The 24,652-nt window shown below is 44.2% G+C and overlaps 1 protein-coding gene across 1 annotated transcript in view; it reads right to left on the bottom strand.

Moving 5' to 3' along the window:
• Positions 1-23,297, bottom strand: part of LOC145341246 (NACHT, LRR and PYD domains-containing protein 12-like) — a 43,220-nt gene extending 19,923 nt beyond the window's left edge. The window contains exons 1-7 of the mRNA XM_080186172.1: positions 23,258-23,297; positions 20,992-21,132; positions 17,325-17,498; positions 12,756-14,544; positions 6,679-6,765; positions 5,784-5,954; positions 1,904-2,074 (exon numbers count right to left, since the gene is read on the bottom strand). Of these exons, the coding sequence (XP_080042298.1) occupies positions 1,904-2,074; positions 5,784-5,954; positions 6,679-6,765; positions 12,756-14,544; positions 17,325-17,498; positions 20,992-21,132; positions 23,258-23,297 (2,573 nt within the window). The remainder of the gene's footprint in view (positions 1-1,903; positions 2,075-5,783; positions 5,955-6,678; positions 6,766-12,755; positions 14,545-17,324; positions 17,499-20,991; positions 21,133-23,257) is intronic.
• Positions 23,298-24,652: the final 1,355 nt, after the last annotated feature.

The raw sequence follows: 24,652 nt of genomic DNA, 5'->3' as shown, positions 1-24,652 counted from the left end.
TACATGGACTTCAGCAAGGCATTTGATAAGGTCCCCCATGCAAGACTTCTTGAGAAGGTGAGAGGGCATGGGATCCAAGGGCCTTTGGCCTTGTGGATCCAGAACTGGCTTGCCTGCAGAAGGCAGAGAGTGGTTGTGGATGGGGCTTTTTCTGAATGGAGGTCAGTCACCAGCAGAGTGCCTCAAGGATCTGTTCTGGGACCCTTGTTGTTTGTCATTTTCATAAATGACCTGGATGAGGAAGTGGAGGGATGGGTAAGTAAGTTCGCTGATGACACGAAGGTCGGTGGTGTTGTGGATGATCTGGAAGGTTGGCAAAAGTTGCAGCAAGACATAGATAGGATGCAGGACTGGGCGGAGAAGTGGCAGATGGACTTCAACGCGGATAAATGTGTAGTCGTCCATTTTGGCAGAACCAACGGGATGAACGAGTACACTATCAAGGGCAGAAGTCTGAGTAGTGTTGAGGAGCAGAAGGATCTTGGGGTCCGGGTCCACAGGACTCTTAAATCGGCCTCGCAGGTGGAGGAGGTGGTCAAGAAGGCGTATGGTGTACTGGCCTTCATTAATCGAGGGATTGAGTTTAGGAGTCGGGAGGTAATGCTGGAACTTTATAAGACCCTTGTCAGGCCTCATTTGGAGTATTGTGCACAGTTCTGGTCGCCTCACTATAGGAAAGATGTAGAAGCTATTGAAAGGGTGCAGAGGAGATTTACAAGGATGTTGCCTGGACTGGGAGGCATGCCTTATGAAGTTAGGTTGAGGGAGCTGGGACTCTTTTCCCTGGAGAGACGAAGGTTGAGAGGCGACCTGATAGAAGTTTACAAAATGTTGAGAGGAATAGATAGGGTGGACTCTCAGAGGCTATTTCCCCGGTTTGAAATGGTCGCTACGAGAGGACACAGATTTAAGGTGCGGGGAGGGAGGTTCAGAAGTGACGTTAGGGGTAAGTTTTTCACTCAGAGGGTGGTGAGTGAATGGAATCGGCTGCCGTCAGTGGTGGTGGAGGCGAACTCGCTGGGGTCTTTTAAAAGACTTCTGGATGAGTATATGGGGTTTAATGAGATTGAGGGTTATAGATAGGTTTGTAGGTTGGTAGGTGATGATGTGATCGGCGCAACTTGTGGGCCGAAGGGCCTGTTTGTGCTGTAGTGTTCTATGTTCTATGTTCTATGTTCTACCTAAGGAAGGATGTGCTGGCCTTGGAGGGGACCCAGAGGATGTTCATAAGAATGATCCCAAGAATGAAGGGTTTGTCAAATGAGGAGCGGTTGAGGAGTCTGGGTCTATACTCGACGGAATTTAGAAGGATGATGGGGGATTTATTTGGAACTTACAGAATACTGAGAGGCCTAGAAAGAGTGGACAAGGAGAGGCTATTTCCACCAGTGGGAGAGACTAGACCTCGAGGCACAACTTTAGAATGAAGGAACGCTCCTTTAAAACTGAGATGAGGAGGAATTTCTTCAGCCAGAGCGTGCTGAATCTGTGGAACTCATTGCCATAGAGGGCTGTGGAGGCCAGGTCACTGAATGTCTTTAAGACAGAGATAGATAGGTTCTTGATCAATAAGGAAATCAAAGGTTACAGGGAGAAGGCAAGAAAATGGGGATGAGAATCATATCAGCCATGATGGAATGGTAGAACAGACTCAGTGGGTCGAATGGCCTAATTCTGCTCTTATATCTTAATGATCTTAATGTGAGTGCACCCTCACTGTTCCACCCTCAGCTTCCTAGTCTGCTCTTATAGCAACTGTAAATTTTTGGCCAGGCCCATGTGCCATGATATGAGAGATGAACGAGGTTATTGCTATGCAAACATAATTGTATGACAGAGACATCAACACCAAGGTACAACAGAATAATAATTGAATATATGATCGTTCACAATAGTGACATACCGTAATTTCTGTAATTTGCAGCGTGGATCATTCAGTGCAATAGACAATGTTCTCAGACCTGGTTCACCCATTCTATTATCACTCACATCAAGCTCTGTGAGTGTTTGGTTTATGATGAGCACAGAGGCAATTTCCTCCCAACTTCCAATGGAGAGATTATTGTTGCTCAAGCTAAGGAAATCAAAAATAGTTAATATGTTTGAAGATGATCTTATGCAAATAAATTCACATATAATTGTTCATATTTTTGCTTTGATTTATTATTGTCACATGTATTATATACGGTGAAAAGTATTGTTTCTTGCACATTACACAGGCACAGCATACCGTACATAGGAAAGGAAAGGAGAGAGTGCGGAATATAGTGTTACGGTCATAGCTAGTGTGTACAGAGAAGGATCAATTTAAGATGAGGTAGGTCCATTCAAAATGATGATGGTAGCTGGAAGAAGCTGTTCTTGAGTAAATTGGTAGGTGTCCTCAGACCATTGTATCTTTTTCCCAATGGAAGAAGGTGGAAGGGAGTATGTCCAAGGTACATGTGGTCCTTGATTATGCTGGTTGCTTTTTCTAGGTAGCTGGAATTGTAGACAGAATCAATAGATGGGAGGCTGGTTTGAGTGATGGACTGGGTTTCATTCACGACCCTTTGTAGTTTTGTGCAGCCTTGGGCAGTGCATGAGCCATTCCAAGCTGTGATAAAACCAGAAAGAATGCTTTCTATGGTGCATCTATAAAGATTGGTGAGAATCGTAGCAGACATGCCAAATTTTCTTAGTCTTCTGAGAAAGTAGAAGTATTGGTGCGCTTTCTTAACTATAGCATCAGCGTGGAGGGACAGGTTGTTGGTATCTGGGTACTTAGAGACTTGAAGCTCTCGACTATTTCCACTTTGTCCCTGTTGATGTAGACAGGGGCATGTCCTACACTACGCTTCCTAAAGCTGATGACTAACTCCTTCATTTTGTTAACATTGAGGGAGAAATTATTGTCATTATACTAGTTCATCAGATTCTCTATCTCTTTCATGTTTTCTGTCTCATCATTGTTTGAGATCCAACCTACTACGGTGGTGTCACCAGCAAACTTGGAAGTCAAATTAGAGGGGAATTTGGCATCGAAATTGATCATGGAGGAGATCTTGTTGCCTATCTTTACTGATTGCAGTCTGTGGGTTAAGAAGTCTAGGATCCAGTCAATAAGTGGCAGCAGGCCTAATCCCATCTGACAGACCAGCAACAGAGTGCTGAGCGGGCACCATGCATGCACCAATCTCCCAGTACGTCTGGCCCTGCCCCCAAAAAAGCTCCTCAGGCCCTTCCTCTTTGGCACTTCCTGGTGCCCGGTGAGTAGTGCCAGGGTGCCCAGTGAGCAGTCCCAGTGTGCCAGTCTGGCACTGCCAGGGTGCTGTGTAGGCAGTGCCAGGTTGGTAGTGCCGAGCTGGCATTGCCCAAGGGGCAGCCCCCTGCCCCTGACCTCCAGGGTGGACCTCAATGGCCCCCGCCCCCATCAGCAGGTGATCACACCTGGTCCCCGTTGATGGACACTAGCTTTAATCCCCACTGGTGGGAACTTCCCCTGCTGGGGTGGGAAACATTAGCAAGTCCGGACAATACTGCCCTGGGTTAGCTAATGAGGTGGAAATAATGATTTAAATATTGTAATCAGCCTAGCGTTATTTTCTGGTGTGAGGCTGATTACACTATCAAAATGCCCATGAAAGTCACCATCGACTGGACGCCAGTCGCCAATCCCTTTTCAGTCCTCCTGTTTACATTTCCCACCCCGCTGCATTACTCAAGCAGCACAGCAGGCCATGGGAAACACGCCCTACATCCCTTGGACTTAAGGGAATGAAGGCGAGGGCTGTATTGCATGTAACTGGGGTAGAGACACTTGGGGCCCGATTTTATCATTTTGATTCTAAGTGCTGAACCTGGGCGCAATTCAGATCCGACTTGGAAATCTGTAAGCTCCCCTGTAAGCACTTAGCCTGAAAAAAATCGCGGGTCTAAATCATGCTGTGGTTGGGGCTTATCGGGTACCCGAAACACTGCTGCTCCAATCGGAACTTTGAACTGCGCATGCGCAGTGAGAGAAAAATTTGAAAAAACACTCCCCTGTCACATTGCTCCCAGGCCACAAAAAGCAGATAAAGCGGCCCGGGAGCGAAAAGCTGGAGCGATGGCCCCCACAGATATCACCTCACCCCCACAACGTAACTGTCCTCCTTATCCATCCACCTCCTCCCCTACCCAGACCGATCACGGCCCCCTGCCCCCTTCCCCCCCCCAACCAATCGCCAACAGAGTGGCAGTGGGCCCCCCTGCCTTCACCCCCTACCAGAGACCCAGTCTGGCCTCCCTCTGCACCCATCCCCCCCTACTAATAATCTGGCAATAATCTGGCCCCCCTTCCTCCCCCCTCCCCCCACACCTCCCCACTAGACAACAATCTCTCCTCCCTCTACCCTCCCCGCCTTCCCCCTCCACCAACAATGATCGGGCCTCCCCCCCACCCCCACCAGAGAATGATCTGGACTCCTGCACCCCCCACCCCACCCCGCCCCCACCACCACCACCAACACCACCACCACCACCACCACCAACCTGAGTTACAGAGCCGCTGGAAATTCTGAACTTACGTCTTCAGAAGCTGGAGTGCCCGAAACAGACCTTTGTCGAGCATGCCTGTTTCATGCCAAATCTGGACGCGCAAACACAATGGTGAATGGGGAAATGCTGGTAAGATTGGGCAGGCAGCCCATTAATTCAATCTAAACGCATGCAAATGTATTTAAATCACCGTTGCACCTGTTTCAGCCACAAATCGCATCGTAGCCATTTTTGGGCCTTGGTAAAGTGGGCATCTGTACAGGCGCAGATCACATTTATGGCCTCACACCCAACTTTACCAAGTTTTTACACCCGAAAATGGGCACAAGACAATGGTAAAATTGGACCCATGAAGATCCCCTGACTTTGCATCAGATTCATATAGCTGTCTGGAAAGAGGAATTCCACGCCATAGACATAACCCACCTTTTGTTGGCAGCTTTCTTTGAGGTCAGCAGCAAGCGACATTTCTCCACCACAAAATATGAAATCCAGCTTAATTCTATTTGGTAAAGTTTACATAGCTATGAAGTAACTGCCATGCAATTAGGGCAAACCACTTAAAAATAAGTGGATTGACAGGTCAAACCTGGACATACTGTAATCTATATTGTGCAGTTAATCATTAGGGAGTTTTGATTCATGTCAGCCAGGCAATTAGAGAAAATGCCAAAAGCTATGTGGTCAACGGAGGAGAATGAGAGGCTGGACTGGGCTTTGATGAGTTAAAGTAGAAGCAAAAGAACACAAAACCATATAGGCTGTCTTTATTGAAGAGACATTCGGGGAGAGTGGAATGATCAAACTTGTTAAAGATTGAAGATGGACAGTGAGCCACTCACACAAAGATGCTGCTGGTGATTTTAACAAGCACAGGCTCAGTATGGTGGGCATCAGGGAGTCTAATTTCAAATATGATAAAAGATGTGGAATAAAAATTGCAAGGCACTATGGTTCAAAGGTACAGGAGGAAAGGCGTGGTTAGGGATAGTGTGCTCCTTGGGGTGGCTAAATGGACATAGTCCAGATTTTTTAAGGAGAGGGCAATGATACTAGTATTAAATGTCATACGAATGGAGTCAGAGTCAGGGATAGGTTGGCTTAGCTCATGGGACAGAAATGAAGAACTTGAACTGTCAGGTTTGAACAAAAGGACTGGATAAAAGGACATTACAGTACAGAGCATCAATAATGCCATTAACAATTATATTTGTAAATATACTTGAAAGTATATTAAAATGCACATGCAAAAATGTTTGACTTACTTTAGTTTCTGTATTCTGCAGCGAGGATCCTTCAGAGCAGCAGACAATAAGCACATGCCTCTATCTCCGAGATTGTTATTACTCAGGTTCAGACTTGATAGCATTGTACTATTGGTCAGAATGAAGGTGAGTGCCTCACAACACCTATGTGTCAGATCATTTCTTTCCAACCTATTCAGTTCAGAAAGGATAAACATTCCTTAAGTTATATATACTATATATAGTCTAGAAATTGCTTTCTGGCATCTGGCAGTTCACTCGGCTACTGAAGGTAGCGGGAAATTAATTTTCTGTTCATTAACCCCCAAAATTGTTATTTGCTGTAAGTGTAAATGACGGTTGCAAAGTCTATACAATGGATCGAGCAATGGAACATTGTTATTTTGTTTGCACTTAAAATGGGGGAGATACTGGTTAGAATTTGGGCCGAATTCTCCAGTCTCACCCGCAGCTAGGATTCTCCACTCCCGCTGCAGTGAATGGAGATTTGGTTAAGCGCCAAATTCTCCGTTCTTACCGGCAATGGCAGTAGAACTTGAATGGCCAGAGAATTCTGACCCTCATTAAATTTGTTACTGAACACAAGAAAACAGCAGATTAATATTTATCTTTATTATTTATCCATTGTAGTTTCGACCTAACAGAAATTTGGACATAGCAGTAACTTCAACAGAACAAATCTCACCATTTAATGTCCTGAGGCTATAAGCCTGAAAATTGAACATTTCCAAACAAATTTCTTTTCTATTTCATAATTCACTTTCCACTTTCTGAGTTTCCTGTCCAGGTAACACTACAGGCATATTTTGACTCTAGTAAATGGCTTATTTAATACACCACTTAGATTTGGATAAATGACAAGTTGAATGAAGTATTAAGGTATTTTACTACTTACTCCAGATTCTGCAATTTACAGTCTGGACTTTTCATCATTTGAGACAGTATATTGACTCCAGAATCTCCCAGATTTGATCCAATCATCCTAAATGGAAATAGATTACAAACACATTTACCTTAGTTAGGCCGCACTTGGAATATAATCTTCAGTTCTGGTCGTCACACTGTCAGAAGGATGTGGAGGCTTTGGAGAGGGTACAGAAAAGATTGACCAAGATGTTGCCTGGTATGGAAGGCATTAGTTATGAGGAGAGATTGGAGAAACTTGGTTTGTTCTCATTGCAAAGACGAAGGTTGAGGGCGACCTGATAGAAGATTGTAAGAGTATGAGGGGCATGGACAGAGTGGATAGTCAGAAGCTTAATCCCAGAGCGGAAGAGTCAATTACTAGGGGCATAGATTTAAGGTGCATGGAGAAAAGTTTAAAGGAGATGTATGAGGCAAGTTTTTTTAACACAGAGAGTTGTGGGTGCCTGGAACTTGCTGCCAGAGGAGATAGTGGAAGCAGGTACGATAATGACATCTAAGGGGTGTCTTGACAAATGCATTAATAGGATAGGGATAGAAGGATATGGTCTCTGGAAGGGTAGGGGGTTTTAGCTCAGTTGGGCAGCATGGTGGGTGCAGGCTTGGAGGGCCAAAGGACCAGCTCTTGTACTGTAATTTTCTTTGTTCTTTGGAACTAAAATGAAACATTTATTGATGCTATTACATATGTCTCAAATACAGTGTTGTCCAATACGCTCACAATATTTTTTGAGTCACACAATAGCATATAGTGTTCAAGTTTCCAGAGGTGAGTATTGAGTATGGGGGTCACAGGCAGAGCATGGAAGGTCCGTTGACCTCAAGCTGGATTTTACGATTTCAGGACGAGCGAGGCTGCAAAATCCCACCCAGTAATTCAATGTCAGAGAACTGGAGGAGGTAAACTGGTGTGACTCAGATGGTGTGGCTTCACACTTCTGTTGGGCTCCCCCATGGAGGAAAGCTGCTGCAGAGCTGTCTCAGGCGTTTTGCAGGCTTTTACATATTAAAAATGATGAACAAAATGCAGCTAACTGTGTCTGTGGAGCACAGTCTGATACCTGACACCTGTATTCAGTCCCCAGACATCTTTATTTATTCAATTTCATCACAGACCTTTCATCCCTCTCTGAATTGAGGTTGAAGTTATCGTGTAATGGCTGCATGGCCGATTTAACCCATCTGTCAACCATAAAAGTGGACACACCATAAGAATCCATTTTGTTTAACTCCTTAATGGGTTTAATTGCCTGCTTAATTCTTGGAAGTTAGACTTCAAACTGCTGAGCACACCCACTGAGCAAAATATCATGCAAGTGTGCAAATATGTCTGGAGATATGACTGAGTTCTTCACGTGAGATTTCATGTGCTGTTGGGCCAGGTGGGCACCACAAACCACATAAAAGTTTGGCCCAAATTAATGAGGACATTAGTGCACATGCAGGGAGGTTCCATTGGGAGGATGCAACACAGGCAGAGCATGATCCCAGATCAGACCCACTGCCACATTGGGGATGAGTGCCAATGCTATCTCTTAAGTTGGCAGAGCTGGCATGTGTTTAGCAGCAGAATGGATTCCCCATCCCTATTGATAGGAAATCATCAGTTATTTTTGGATTAGTTGATGATTGACTTCTACTCGATGTTACTCATATGAATTGATTCTTGCTAAAGCTCTTCCACATTGATAAAGTCCACAGGGAGGGATGTGGCACACACATAGGACTTTGACCTAACTTCAGCAAAAACCAGTTGCTCCCAGATATGGGTGCAGTCATAGATATTCCATTAGGAATATGGCATGATTGAGAAAATTAGCAGAGCTGGGAAACGCTGAGCAAGGCAAACTGGGAAGGGGAGAGGAGCTCTCAATGGAAGGCCATACCTGTTCATGGAGTAATTCTCCTTCTTTCCCAGTGAAGAACAATGTGTAAGAGATTTATATTCCTTGAAGACTATCCTCACTGAAATCTGCCAGCCAATGCAGTTATATCTACAACCACAACACCATTGCCAGTGGCTATTGAAGTGAATGTGGTGATGAATCTCCAGGCATCGCACCCCTTCCAAGCTGGAGATGGAGATATAGCAGCATCTCAGTTTGCTGCCTACTTTGCATAAAGGAGGTCACTGCAGCTCTCAATTCAAAAAAAAGCTAGTTTCTCTCAGAGTCTGAGAGCAAACACACTTCTCCACCAGCCTTTCAGACTTCCCCATTTTGCAGGGTGGGATTAACAGTGCTTTTTAGACATTACATACCAAATATGAGCTGTGCTTCAACCAAAAAGGATCACATTCCCTCAAGTCCTGCTGGTTTGCAAACATAACCATGTAAGTCGCAGTAGCCTGGCAGAAGTTATGATGTCTTCATTCTGCGACAGTCTGCTAGACCATCTGTGTTTGAGCCATCCCAACAAATCAAAGGGTGGATGCTGGGTGACAAAGGTTGTCCACTGATCAAACACAAGTAGTATCATGGAAGGAAAGCCAGGGCTGTCACACAAAGTGTGAAAGGAAAGACCACTGGTGAGCTTAAACAACTCTCCTCTGCCTGGATCACTGAAGGAGCCCTGGAGTACTCAACAGAGCGGGTGTCAATGTTTGTCATGCTCCACAAAGCTCACTATCTTTAGGTGATAGCCATTGCCACCAGTTATACACCGAATGGCTGAGTAGCAGGGAGCCAATGAAGGGAGGAGGCACCGTAGGCAATCCTTTTCCGGCCAGGTTGAACATGAACAGCTCTGTCATTATAATATCAGTAAGTGTCGATCCCCAATTCCCCATTCACTAACAGTCCCACAGTCTGTCTTCCATCTAACAATGACCATCAAAGTATCCGATTGGTTACAATGCAAATATTATGAAAACGAACATTTCAATCCAAATTCATGACTCAAATCTTGCCATTTTTCTTACAAACATCAATTATTCACACTTGGGCATTCTCTTAATTCTTGTCTTCTGTGTGCCTTGTCTATCCAAATGTTCCTACACAGTGCTATCCTCAAGGCTGCAGCAAGGCTGGTGAAAAGCTGCAGGCTTTCAGTGCAGGAGATTGTAAATGGCCTTAGAGGGCAATGCAAGCAGCTCTGGGTTCAGGTACAGACAGAATCATCCTAGCACTGGGTGGCCGCAATCTGGGCTGGCCAGCTGACAGTGGACAACATTGACACTGGTGTAGCAGCAGTGGTGCGAGGAAAGATGCTGTCACCATAAGGGAGAGTAGCAGGTTTGTGCACCATGGATCCACTGTCAGTCCCCTGGCGCAGCATCCCAGCAATCCTAGTAATCTGCTGGAGGACAGAGTGCTGGACAGCTGTGACCCTCAAACCTTCTTTCATCTCTGGTTTTTGCAGCCATGACAGCAACTTTCTAAACTTGGATGACGGAAGTCAGCTTTTCCACTGCAACACCTGCATGTTCAGTGGTTTCTGCTTGTGCTCCAATGGAAGCGGAGATATAAACCATCAGACGTTGTATCATTGTTGGGTCCACTGGTACAAATGGAATTGAATATCTCTTCCAGCCTATTGGCACAGGACTCCTCTGTGTTCCTTGGTGATTGCACACAGGTTTTCTGGTAGGCTTGCCGATGCGTTTCATTGTTCACACTCACCAGCCCTTTTCTGTAGAACACCCAATTGAACTGATTGTTTGAGTCCTGTGCAACAGAACTCTCGAGTTAACCTCAATCTCTGTACAGCTGAAACTTAGCCCCCTGCTCTGGCTGCAAGCCACTCATCCCCCATGTCTCAATCTGTGCAGATTCCACCAAACAAACTTCCCTCAAAATTGTCACTGGGTGAACTGGTGGCTGTGAGTGTGAAATTGAGTGCTGGCATTTCATCATAAGTGTCATGTGGTTCTTCCACCAATGCCTGACCAAGTGGCAATACTTACATGTCTGAAAGGAGAAAAGCACAAGGGTAAGGTTGTAGCGAAGGGAGCAGGGCAAAGCAACATGTGCGTTCTTACACCATTAACATGTGAATCAGAAGAGGATCAAAATCCTGGAACTCCCTCCTTGATAGCATTGTGGGTGTACCTATACCTTGTGCTCTGCAGCAGTTCAAGAAGGCAGCTCACCATCACCTTCTCAAGGGCAATTAAAGTTGGGCAATAAAAATGCTAGTCAGCCAGCGATAACAACATCCCGTGAAAGTATTTTAAAAAATGCAAGTCTGGGCTGATGGGGGAGTTTGATGTCACAAGAAGGATTAGGTGCGAAGATGCCAACATCTAATATTGTTTCAGCACCACTTCTAGTACGACCTCCTCAATGGCCATTCCAATGCTAACAAGAACTGTCTCTGCAATGAGGGTAAGGATATGCAGCTGTGTCTGTTAGCTCCTGCTGCCTCTTGTCCTGCAGGAGTGACAGAAATGAGTATGGGGCAATCTGCTTGGCAGTGTGTGCCAACTATGAGATGTGTTATGAGGCTTGCAGCAGATGCTAAGTTTGTGAGGATGAGATGCAGCCCTGAGCCCTGATTGATGCAATTTGTTTGTAGGTGAGTGATGGGTGCAGTAATAAGCAATATCTGAGAATGGTGGTGCAGATGATCAGACATGCCATTTGAGGATGAATTCACAGATAAGGTTGCCAACCCTCTAGGACTGGCCTGGAGTCTCCAGAAGCTAAAGATCAACCTCCAGGACACTGTTGTGTGCAACCCTGGAGTAAAATCATTAGGACATTTAAAAAATTACTTTTTTTTAAGCATTTTCTTTGGACATTTCTCTTTAGCAGATAGACAACTATTGAAAAGCTGCTTGGCTGACACTCAAGCATCATCCGTGTGAGTAAAGTGCCTTTTTGCTTTCCAATTGGCATTAAGAAAGAAGCGTGTCACAAGGATGGATGTATTGGCCAAGTAATGGCTGGAATTGGGGACAAGTCATGTGGTGAAACATCCAGAAATACATTTAATCACAGCACGCAACCTGTTCAAAGACCTTGACGAGAGAATCATAACAGCACTGAAAGTCATTCAGTCCGTTGTCTCTGTACTAGTTCTCCAAAACAGCCATTCATGTTCTACCACTCCACTGCTCTCTCCCCACATTCCTGCACATTCCCACTTTTCAGATATTTGGAACATTTGGAACCTGAAGAGAAAATTATGGCAGAGAAGGAAACCACTCTGCCCATCTTGCCTGTGCCAATGGACATTCCTGGCACATCGCTCCTGTGAGTTCATTCAAATTTTTGTGGCACTACATCCAGGACTTTGCAGCTTGACTCCTGGTGTTGATGGTCACTTCCATGCAGCCCCATTGTTTTCAAAGCATTTGTCTGGTGGGCATCCTTGCGCACTCCTCCTTTCCTCCATCAAGGCCTCCAGTGCAAAGCCTGAGAACCTTGGAGACCACTCTCTGTCCCTTTCGGTGCCATTAGTGAGTCTTTTTCAATGTCTGTGTAACTTGTACAAGAAACTTCACTACATGCTGCATCTCTCCAAGTACTAGCCCTCCACTGAGGCATGCAGTCACTCAACAGTATAGAATCAGAGAATTCTTACAGTCCAGAAGAAGGAGGCCATTGGTCCCATCAACCCTGCACCAACAATGATCCCACCCAGACCCTATCCTGTAACCCTGCAAAGCCCCCTGACACTAAGGGGAAATTTATCATGACCACTCAGCCTGACTCATACATCTTTGGACTATGGGAGGAAACCAGAGCACCTGGAAGAAACCCACACAGACACAGGGAGAACATGCAAACTCCATAGAGACAGTAACCCGAGGTTGGAATTGAACCCAGGTCTCTGGCACTGTGAGGCAGCAATGCGGAACATTGTGCCACCATGCCACCCAGTGGTTAGCACTGGCTGCACACAATACTCATGGAATTGAGGAGGCAGCACTAAGTTAGCAATGCTTCATACTGAGTGAGCACAGAATAATCATGTATCACAAGGCCTACAACAGTTTTTGGCACCTGTTCAATTTTTCAAGTACATGAATAAATTCACTCTTTTAATTATAAATTACTGCTTCATAAATGACTTGTTAAATTGAGGGAAGGACAAAGTCCTTACTTTAAACTTGTAAAACGATGAAGAACTGGTACCAATCTTTGGAGCCCAACTGAAGATGTTTTGTGTTGTGATAAATCTAATGATTTCATATCTCCATCTGACATTTGCAAAGCAAATGACAACGCTGAGTATTCCGCTGGTGTTAGTGTCCGAGAAGTGATAGCACCAGCCACCATGGTCTTTCTGATCTCCTCCACAAGTGAATTATCATCTAATTCATTCAAACATTGCAGGAGAGTAATGCATTTTTCTGGAGGAATATCTTCCTGCAATCTCTTTTTCAAAGTTTGGATAATCTTGGGTATATCATCGCAATTTATTTCACAGCTTGTCATCAGTCCTTTCAAGATTTGTTGATGTTTCCTGGTCCCCAAACCACAAAGAAATCTGAGAAATAAGTCCAAGTGACCACGAGAGCTCTTGATTGTTTCTCTGCAGGCCTCCTTACAGATTTGGGAATAGCTGGGTTTTTCAGATCTCCGCAATGTCTTTGAATGAGACGCAGTCTTTAAAGGATTATACTTACTGTTGTTAAAGGAGAGAAACACATACAGAGCAGCAAAGTATTCCTGCAGTGTCTCATCAACAAAGCAGAAGAATCTCTTTGAACTATATGCATTTTCCACAATAAGCTCTTTGCAAAGTCCACTCTCAGCCAGGGAAGCATCAACATTGTAAGCTTGTAAAGCTTTCTCTGAAAATATCAGTGTCTGTTCTCTCAGCAGATCAAAAGCCAGCTTCCCCAAACCGATGATAGCCTTTTGCTTTGACTGCAACAATGCAACAATAGTCTGTTTCATGACTCTGGAACCCTCCAGTTTTTGCTGCTGGTGGGAAAGAATTTGCACTAAGAACTTGGTGTAAACAGATGTGATTGCTACTGGTATGTAATCACTGTGCCCATAGCGATGAAATGATTTGAGTGCACCCTCCAAAATGGTTGATAAGACGCAGTAGAAAATGGGCATGAAGCAGAGAGGGGACAAGCTCTTTTCTTTGTTCATAACTGTCATCATTTGTTCCGCCAGGTGCCTATTTTCATATTTCTTGTGAAGGTATTCTTTCTTTTGCTGCTCACAGAATCCTTGGATTTCAGTCAGCCTGTCAATGTAATGGGGAGGTATTTGCCCCAGGGCAGCTGGACGGGTAGTTATCCAAACTGAAGCCGAAGGATGAATGTTGCCTCTGATGAGATTTGTGAGCAATGATCCAAGTGATATGAATTCATTCTCATCATAGCAAGCTAATTGGTTTTCAAAGTCTAGACCCTGAATGCTTTCATCCAGTCCATCAAATATATACAAGGATCTAATTGATGTGTTTATTAAAATCTCTTCACAATGCTGCATATGTGGGTAGTAATGGTGGAGAAGTTGCACCAGGCTTATTGACTTCCCTGGCATTTTGTTGAGTTTACAGAAGGAGAACATGAATATGAAATCAAATTCTGACAGTACAGAACCAGCAGCCCAATCATGGATTAATTTTTCTACACAAACTGTTTTTCCAATCCCAGCTATTCCTTTTGTCATGATGGTCCTATAAGGTTTTCCCTCTCGAGTTGGAGATGTTAAGATCCCTGCGATGCTGAGGGAATGGACTGACGAAGTAACATTCTGACGTGTGGCTCCATGTTGTGAGCTTTCATGCTTCAAAGGGTAGGCATTGCTTTCAACAATCCATAGATCTGCAAACTTACTGGATGTGGAGTCTGCATCTTCTGTTATGTACACACAATTTTCTTTCAAAACCTTGATATGGGTTTTTTGGAGATCGTAAAAAGCATTCCCTGTAGTGGAAATAGGAAGCAAAAGGTATCATCTCAGGTAAATAATCATGCCTCAAAATGGCTTCTTGAACATGAAACTGCAATAACCAGATGTTCATCTACTTTGATTATATCACCCAGCACCTTATCAGCTTCTTCCCTGTTGCCATCAGATTTTTGAATGGACCTACCTCATTTAAGTTGATCTTTCTCTACACCTTAGCTATCACTATAGCACTACATTTTGCACTCTTTCCTTCCCTTTTCTACATACAATATGTTTTGCCTGTATAGTGTGCAAGAAACAATACTTTTCACTCATACCAATACATGTGACAATAATAAATCAAATCAAATTAAATCAACTCACCCAACTAATCCACCATTTGAAATGACACTTGGGGCACAGAATTTGGACTCCATAGATAGAGTTTGCTGTGGATGGCATTACGGAATTCCTCAGGAAAAGAAATGGCACCACCTACGCTTCAAGATGCTTATAATATGGTCCATCTGTTGCCCCAGACTGAGAAGGGCACTAACCTGGTCAAACATACACTGCAAGCAATGGGACTAGTGGTATTGCAACACCAAACAGTCATCTGGAAAATTTGACATTTAGCTTTAGGAACATGGTCTGTGTAATTCAAAACACCTCCTGTGCTGATCAGTCCCAGATAGTCAAGTGTTTAGCAGAATGACGACTTCGAGTAGCACTATGTAACAGACCAGACACCAACTTATGGGTCGGTTGTTTTTGAAGGTTTAGGCTGAGTTTGTGAAAGAACTGTACTGTATTTTGGAGACCCTTTGGAGAGCTGGTGCTTAAAATCAGGGAGTACACAGGGCTTGGAGATGGGTATCAGTGCCGTGGTTACAGTGCCTCATGACAATCAGATGACAGAGAGGCTGCAGAGAAGGAAGTTCTCTGCTGAGGAGGGAGGAAGATTCTCCACAGAAGGTCCTTCCAATGAAAGGTTTTTTGGAAGCACTTCTATCTCTTTCTCACCCAGCAGCAGTAGCTGTAGCAACCTCACATCAGGGTGAGGACGACCTTGTCAGCAACTGTGAAAACTGCAGGAGCATTGAACTTTTATGTGTTCAAGCCCTTCCAGGGAAGAGAGGGTGATCTCTCCAAATACCCCAGCATGTCATCCATTGGAGCATCAGGAAAATCCCAAGGCCACTTTAGAAGAAGAATAAGAAGTTTCATAAACCAGATTAGAGTCCAACAGGGTAATTTGGAATCATGAACATTCAGAGTGCTGCTCCTTCATCAGGTGAATGGATGGTGAGTGGATTCATCTGGTGGACAACAGGGAAAGGTGCAGGTACTGCACAGGCTACCATTCTGTAAATATGCAGTTGCTGTTCAGCTATGGCAACAACTTCATATCGAAGAATACCTGCTATCTAGGTAGCAGCCATGATGCATTCATCTTGCAGCAGTCAACAGTGCCCAACATCTTTGGACTTCCACTGCAGCTTGGGGCAGCAACCAAACTGGTTCTGGCTGCCTGGTGACAAAGACTACACACTATACCCATGGTTGATGAATCCCCTTCACCACCCAACCATGTGAAGCCAGCAGCCATATAATGAGCTCCATGGAACCACAAGAATCATTAAGGAGAGGACAATCAGCCTGCTCAATTTGGTTCTGCTATCTTGGCAGCTCGGGCTGGTGTGGTTGGGAGGGAGCAAGAGGTCAGTAGGGGGGTGGGGGGGGTGAGTGGTGATTGGGGTGGGGGGAGCCCTACAGTAAACATCAGCACAGGTTTTGAAGTTTATGGTGGGCAATTGTGCAGGAGGGTGCAGCCAATACGCCAGGACTCTGGAGACCACCCCAGGAAGGGGAGGAGGAAGAGGAGGAGACAAGGAGAATACAGCCTCTGCTCCTACGATCCTGAAGTGATGTCTGGGAGGGCATTCTTGAACTATATTCAATAAAACGGCTTCCCCTGATGACTGTGAGTTCACAACTCAGTCTATCCCAGATACCTCATCATTGAGTCTCGTTGGCAACTTCCAACAATAAAGGCCTGCCAAAAATCTACTCATTAATGTCTGCAGAGATCTTGAGCACCTTGAAGGCCTGGCTTTGACTGCGCAACCATAGCATAAGTGGCAGCAGTATCAGCTGTGACTGACTGACAGGCACAGCAAAGAATACTGGTGGAGTAACATTGGTGAGAATAAAGATACTGTTATTCTGAGACAGGACAGCAGCTTAGTGCTCCATGGAGCTGCTGCCACTCCCATAGGGCAACACTCCTGCAATCCTAGTAAGCTGCTGGATAACAGTTGTTGGAGTGCTTTGTTAGTCTGCTGGAGCACTGAGATTCACAGCTGTAATGGCAAAAGTCTGAGCTTATATGGCAGCAAGCATAGACCTCATAGCTACTAACTGAGCTTCCACTGCAACACTGAGACACCAGCTGGCTTCTGTCTGACCTGCATTGGGAACAGACTCAGTGGCCACCAGATGTTGCAGCACACTTGGGTCTGCTAGTGCTGCCATGCAGTTTGCCACCACTCACATAGTGGAAAGGATGGGCGCCAAGCTTTATGTGATGTCCTGTGCCATACTGCTTGACAGTAACAAGCTGGCAGGCCTGCTAATGCACCAAACATTTTGGTGTGTATTGTCATTAATGTCCTCCCATGTGCTGCCATATGGCAGTCCACATCTGAGTCTCTTTTGGAAGGACATCTTTGCAACCTCACTCTCCAGCAAATTAGCACAAGAACTGCCCTTTCCTCCTGGTTTGTCTGTAGCCTATTCATGGCCAGTGACTCACCTCTTGCAGATCCCAATTCTGTATGATTATCTTGGGTACTTGCAATATCTGTATCCAAGCTGGAGGCTGCAAGAGCCAGATCTATCAATAGGGTTTCCTCATCACTGGTGTGGAGTTGCTCTCTCTCTTCTTTCCAGGTGTGCTGTGCCTGGTCAGACTGTAGTTCTTGGGAGTCTGAAAGTGCAAAAGCAGAAAGGGAAGGTTGGGATGTGGGAGGAGAACGTAGGAAAGTAGGAATTGGAGTCAGCCATTTAGCCCCTCAAACCTGTTCCATCATTCAAAAGATGATGACTGATCTGGAATTGATTTCGTTTATCTGCGTTTGCCACATACTGCTGAATTCCTTTAGGTAACAAAAATCCACCAACACTCACAGAAGTCTGGTAACCTCGTACAGCTGCTCAAGGTCAGCAAATGCAACTTCATAGCATCCCTGACCCTGAAGGTATCTGTAAATGATTAAAGCTTCCATTTTTATATTGCGTATTGTAAATCCACCACAGCACTGACCTCTCACGCTACTCAATGCACAACATCAATCCCATAGATTACCTAGTACCAGTCCCTGGCACTAAGGACTCACAGTTAAATCCAGATACCCTCACCCATACACACCTTGTTATGTTTCCAGACTCACACACACAGACACATCCGCATATCTCCAGCTATTCAGAGAGTCAGTACAGACCAGATGGGCTAAATGGCTTCTTCTACACCATAAGGATTCTATGATCGTTAGCTGAAATTCTTTTGACAGTGGAAGTTCTTAATCTGAAAATTAAAAATTGTTTTTTTTGGATATCTCACCTGCCCACCCTTTCAGACAACCTCTTACCACATTTAAGACAAAGGCAAAATATTACGGATGCTGGAATCTGAAACAAAAACAGAAAATCCGGGAAAATCTCAGCAGATCTGACATCATCTGTGAGGACAGAATAGGGCCAACGTTTCATCAGAGCTTTGTCAGAAGATCTTTTAATCTGACTTGTGAGTATACTGCATGTCAAAGCAACTGGAATTGTCAAAGTGTTAGGAACCCACATTAACTTGACCATGATCTGCAATGTGTGGGAACCCTTGAGTGAGATGGTTCTGCTATTTAAATATTTACACTCATATCACAGTTAGCACATGTCTCCTTAGAGACAAGGTCTATCCTACAAAGGCATGAATGACAGTAGGTCAAAGGCAAAGCCCAACAGAAACCCTCTGAGCACTAGGGTTGTAATTGAGAAAACAATGGGGATGCTAAGATGCAGGTACCTGAACAGACCTGGAGTTGCCCTTCAGAATGCATCAGCAGGGTATCCAGAATGATGGTACTCTTCCATGCAGCGAGGGTTGGATCAGCAGGTGGAGGAAGGTGATGATTGTTCTGCCTCTTTGGAGGGGGAAGACAAAGGGAAGGGGCAAGAGGAGAAGGAACATGATGTGAAGACACCAGTAGCTGAAAACCTAGCTGCCAGGCATACCCAGGAAGGCCTGGTTCCGACACAATTCACCTAAACTAAGGCAGCGCAACAATCTGGCACACAAGCTGCAAACAAACTGGGACCCCACTCCCAAGCCCCCAGCTCAAAGCATCTCACAAACAACAATCTATCTCTTTTAGAGAAACCTATTACTTGTTATTAACTCTTGTTATACCATTCTTCACAACACCAGGTTGAGTCCACTCCCCTGATGAAGGATCAACACCCCGAAAGCTAGTGATTCCAAATAAACCTGTTGAACTTTAACCTGGTGTTGTGAGACTTCTTATTGCGCCCACCCCAGTCCAAAGCCAGCATCTCCACATCATTCTTCACAAGACTGATGATGACTTGACCAGCTCCAGGTGAAATGAGCAGGACAGGGCATGGAGTAATAAAATAATTCTTACAGAGCATAAGCATAAAACAGAAATATTACAGTGTGTTAAACACTAAGTGAATATCCTTGTTCACACTCTCAACTCCCCACACATGGGCACCCAGGGAGGAGGAAGGAAACCAACAGCACAGTCCCTACATAGAGGTCCCATCACTTGATGTGCCACTCACAGCCACTATCTTAGGCACTGGCACTAGATACACCTTGGGTTCTTGCACAGAATTTGAATAAACACATAGAAAGTCATCAGGATACGAGCTTCCTACAGCCAGGACAGGAGGAAAGAATGGTTTGTTTGCCAGCTCACTAGAAAGCAAGGAGGAGATAACTGAGCATTTGTAAAGACAAAGCTCAATCCACCATTGACAGCATGATTTCATGAAAGGAAAGTCATGCTTGACGAATTTACTTGAGTCCTTTGAGGGCATAACCCACAAGGTGAATAGTGGGGAGCCAATGGATGTAGTATATCTAGACTTCCAGAAGGCATTTGACAAGGTGCAGCATAAAAGACTGATCCAGAAGATGAGATCTCAGGGGATTGGGGGTAAAGTACTAGATTGGATTGAGGGTGGCTGACTGACAGAAAACAGAGGATCGGTGTAAAATGGGTCCTTCTCTGGATGGTGAAATGTAACCAGTGGGATGCCATGTGGGTCAGTCCTTGGACCTCAACTATTTACAATCTATATAAATAACCTGCAAGCAGGCATAGAGTGTAAAATGGCACAATTTGCAGTTGATACTAAAACAGGTGAAAAGCAGGCAGTGAAGGGGATATAAAGATTTTATAGACAGATATAGACGGACTAGGAGAATGGGCCAAAATTTGGCAGATGGAGCTTAACGGGGATAAATGTGAGATTACCCATTTTGGCAGAAAAAGTAGAAAGGCAAATTATTTCCTAAATGTAAAGCAGATTCAAAATGCATCCAGGCAGAGGGATCTGGGTGTCTACGTTCATGAATCACAGAAAGTCGGTATGCAGTTGCAGCACATAATAAAAAAGGCAAATGGGATATTGACATTTATTGCAAAAGGACTGAAGTATAAAAGTAGAAAAGTGTTGTTGCAATTGTAAAGGGTGTTGGTGAGACCGCATCTGGAGTTCACTAGATTGATTCTGGGGATGAAGGTGTTGACATAGGAGGAGGGATTAAACATTTTGGGCTTATACTTGTTGGAATTTAGAAGGATGAGAGGGGATCTGATTGAGGTATATAAAATTTGAAAAGGGACTGATAAAGTAAATGTAGACTAGATGTTTCCTCTTATGGGACAATCTAGAACAAAAGGTCACAGGTATAGATTGAGAGGAGGTAAATTTAAAACTGAGATGAGGAGGAACTACTTCTCGTAGAGGGTGGTGAATTTGTGGAACTCACTACTCCACAACACGGTTGAGTCTGAATAATTGTACAGTTTCAAGATGGAGGTAGGCATATTTCTAATTTTAAAAAGGGATAGAAGGATATGGGGACAGTGCGGAGGTGGATTTGAGACCAGGGAGAGATCAGCGATAATCTGACTGAATGGCAGGGTGGGTTTGAAGGGCAGAATTTGTCTGCTCCTAATTACTATGTTCCTATGTCACAAACAAGTACTGCTGCAGAGCACTCAGATGACTTTGACGGGTGGGCATACAAGAAAGACACACATATTTCATGATGAATATATATGATGCCAAATGTACTTACATATTTCCAAATATATATATCATTCTCTCATCATTATACTCATTTTCTAGACATAATGATAGCACAATATACAGTTATTACATAATAATCTTACCCCCATTTATTACATTGGTCACATTGCTGTTTAAACCTAGGTTATCATCTGCAAAGCTGTTTATAGACTCTCCAGGCGATGTCACTATAATGCTTTCATTCTCTTCAGTCGGTGTCACAATGTGTTCAACATCATTGTTTTAATAAGTAAAACAAAGTGAAAGATTTAAAATGTTGTATTGTGTAAAAGAGGCCAAAAGTAAAACATTTCAACCAATTAATGCAGAAGTAAAACACTGCAGTTGCCGGAAATCTGAAATTAAAACAGAAAATGCTGGAAATGCTCAGCTGGTCAGGCAGCATCTCTGAAGAAAGAAAAAGAATTAACAGACCAGATTTTCACAGCTGAGACAGTTAATTTGAGTTGTGAAACTTCCCTAGTTGGCCAATCACCTCATAGAACATAGAACAGTACAGTACAGTACAGGTCCTTCGGCCCTCGATGTTGTGCCGAGCTTTGTCCAAAACCAAGATTAAGCTATCCGACTCCCTATCATTCTGGTGTGCTCCAAGTGCCTATCCAATAACTGCTCTCTAGTAAAGAACTTACCTCGGACATCCCTTCTATATGTCCCACCCTGAACCTTATAGTTATGCCGCCCAGTAACAGCTACATCCACCCGAGAAAATAGTCTCTGAACGTCCACTCTATCTATCCCCCTCATCATCTTACAAATCTCTATTAAGTCGCCTCTCATCCTCCTCCACTCTAAAGAGAAAAGCCCTAGCTCCCTCAACCTTCCCTCATAAGACCTACCCTCCAAACCAGGCAGCATCCTGGTAAATCTCCTCTGCCCTCTGTCCAATGCTTCCACATCCTTCTTATAGTGAGGTGACCAGAACTGCACACAATATTCCAAATGTGGCCTCACCAAGGTCCTGTACAGTTGCAGCATAGCACCATGGCTCTTAAACTCAACCTCCCTGTTAATAAACGCTAACACACCATAGGCCTTCTTCACGGCTCTATCCACTTGAGTAGCAACCTTCAGAGATCTGTGGATATGAACCTCAACACTTCTCTGTTTCTCCACGTTCCTCAAAACCCTGCCATTAACCCTGTAATCTGCATACAAATTTGTCCTACCAAAATGAATCACCTCGCACTTATCAGGGTTAAACTCCATCTGCCATTTTTTGGCCCAGCTCTGCATCCTATCAATATTTCTTTGCAGCCTACAACAGCCTTCCACTCATCCACTACTCCACCAATCTTGGTGTCATCAGCAAATTTACTGACCCACCCTTCAGCCCCCTCCTCCAAGTCATTGATAAAAATCACAAATAGCAGAGAACCCAGCGCTGATTCCTGTGGTACACTGCTGTTAACTGGTCTCCAGTCTGAAAATTTTCCATCCACTGCCATCCTCTCTATCTTCTATGAGATAGCCAATTACTTATCCAATCAGCCAAGTTTCCCTCTATCCCAAACTTCTTTACTTTCTTCATGAGCACACCATGGAGAACCTTGTCAAACACCTTATTAAAATCTATGTATATGACATCAACTGCCCTACCTTCATCTACACACTTAGTTACCTCCTCAAAGAATTCAATCGAATTTGTGAGGCAAGGCTTACCCTTCACGAATCTGTGCTGACTATCCCAGATTAAGCTGCATCTTTCCAAATGGTCATAAATCCTACCTCTCAGGACCTTCTCCATTAACTTACCAACCTCTGAAGTAAGACTAACTGGCCTATAATTACCAGGGTCATTCCTATTTCTTTTCTTGAACAGAGGAACAACATTCGCCACTTTCTAATCCTCTGGCACTATCCCCATGGATAGTGAGGACACAAAGATCAAAGCCAAACGCTCTGCAATCTCATCCCTTGCCTCCCAAAGAATCCTAGGATATATCCCAACTGGCCCAGGGGACTTAACGGCCCTCAGGTTTTTCAAAATTGCTAATACATCTTCCCTCAGACCAGCTACCTCCTCCAGTCTATCAGACTGTATTACACTCTCATCCTCAAAAACATGGCTCCTCTCCTTGGTGAGCACTGAAGAAAAGTATTCATTCATTGCCTCTCCTATCTCTTCTGATCCATGCACAATTTCCCACTACTATCTTTGACCAGCCCTAACCTCACCCTTGTTATTCCTTTATTTCTCACATAAGAGTAAAAAGCCTTAGCGTTTTCCTTGATCCGACCTGCCAAAGACTTTCCCTCTCCTAGCTCTCCTAAACCCTTTTTTAGCTCATTCCTTGCTACCTTGTAACCCTCAAGCAACCCAACTGAACCTTGTTTTCTCGTCCTTACCTATGCTTCCTTTTTCCTCTTGACCTCTTTGGTGAACCATGGTTCCCTCACTTGGCCATTTCCTCCCTGCTTCAGTGGGAAGTGTCCCATCAAACCTAATCTTTGCTCTGTGGGAGTGGGCACAGGATGAAGTTGGGCTCTCCATCCCCAAAAGCAAATTGGACGCTGCCACAGTGGCAGAAGCAGACTTCTGATAAAATGTCCCTTGCTTATTTTGGCCTTCTTGTCAGTTATTTACTTGTATTTTAGACCCTCTAACCCAAGCTCCTCACCCCTCAGCCCCCATCCACTCCCCATGCTACATTCATGCCAAATCATGATGCAATCCACCTCCAATTGTTCTTGGTGCCATTATTCCAACTCATACCCGCAACACAATAGCCCCTCATACCATCTATAATAATTCATATCACTTCCATGCCCATTCACCTGTATACATTCTGTACCAAGGAATCCTGTAGGAACAATGGAATGAGTGAAAATGCTTAAAAATCCCATTCACAATTTATTTTTTAAAAAACTGCTGTTGCTACAACTCTATAGAAATGTTAGTCAACCAGACCTTTAAAGTATCAGTAACAGGCATCATAAGCATTCCACACCTCTTTATCTTGTGCAAATTAACATTGAACCACTGATAAACAAGATCACAAAAATATAGCTTATTACAACATCAACAATCTGTTGACCTTCTCTGAACCTGTGTTAACAAATTACTCCATAATCCTTTTATGAAGGCCTGTGCACCTGGCCCATGATGTTGAGTTCCTAATGTTGGATACATAGTTTTCCACTCTGTTTTCCCATGTGTTCTCATATTCCTGAATTCTTGCCACATTTTCTGGTTAATGAGTGCAAAATTAACTATGTTGTTAATATGCTCCCACGCATTGTCTTCTGACGTGTTGGTGGAGGGCTTCCTACTTCCTGTAACACTTCCGTGATGGTGACGGAACAATTTCAAGAGGACCAAATCCCAAATCACATCATGGCACTCTATTATGTGCAATTGTGTCTGCAGCAAGCAATGGACGTCTTAGAAGGTCAAATATTTACATGAATATGGAATCTTCACATTGGAATATAGGACAATCAACTGCTGCTGTCAGCCACTGCTGCCCCATACCCCCCCAATCCTCTGATCATGACCTTGCCTTACACACCACCCAATCATGACTTCATGTCATCCCCATGTTCAATGGCGGTCCTTCCAGAACTTACATGTAAGTCAACTCTCTGTTTCTCAAAGTCAGGATCAGTGACGGATTAGCTCACCCATTTGTACAAATGAACTTCAATGCCCAAGTTACAGCAAGCCTTAGGCTGGCACCTTCAGGTGGTCATTCAGGTACGGCATTTGTTTTGCATGAGTTTCCAGGGCTGCACAACATCTTT

The sequence above is a fragment of the Carcharhinus amblyrhynchos genome, chromosome 3 (genome assembly GCF_965287045.1).
Source record: "Carcharhinus amblyrhynchos chromosome 3, sCarAmb.v2.hapA, whole genome shotgun sequence".
In the NCBI taxonomy this organism is placed as follows: domain Eukaryota; kingdom Metazoa; phylum Chordata; class Chondrichthyes; order Carcharhiniformes; family Carcharhinidae; genus Carcharhinus; species Carcharhinus amblyrhynchos.
The sequence above is the reverse complement of the archived record's forward strand: the minus strand, read 5'-3'. Positions and strand labels throughout refer to the sequence as shown.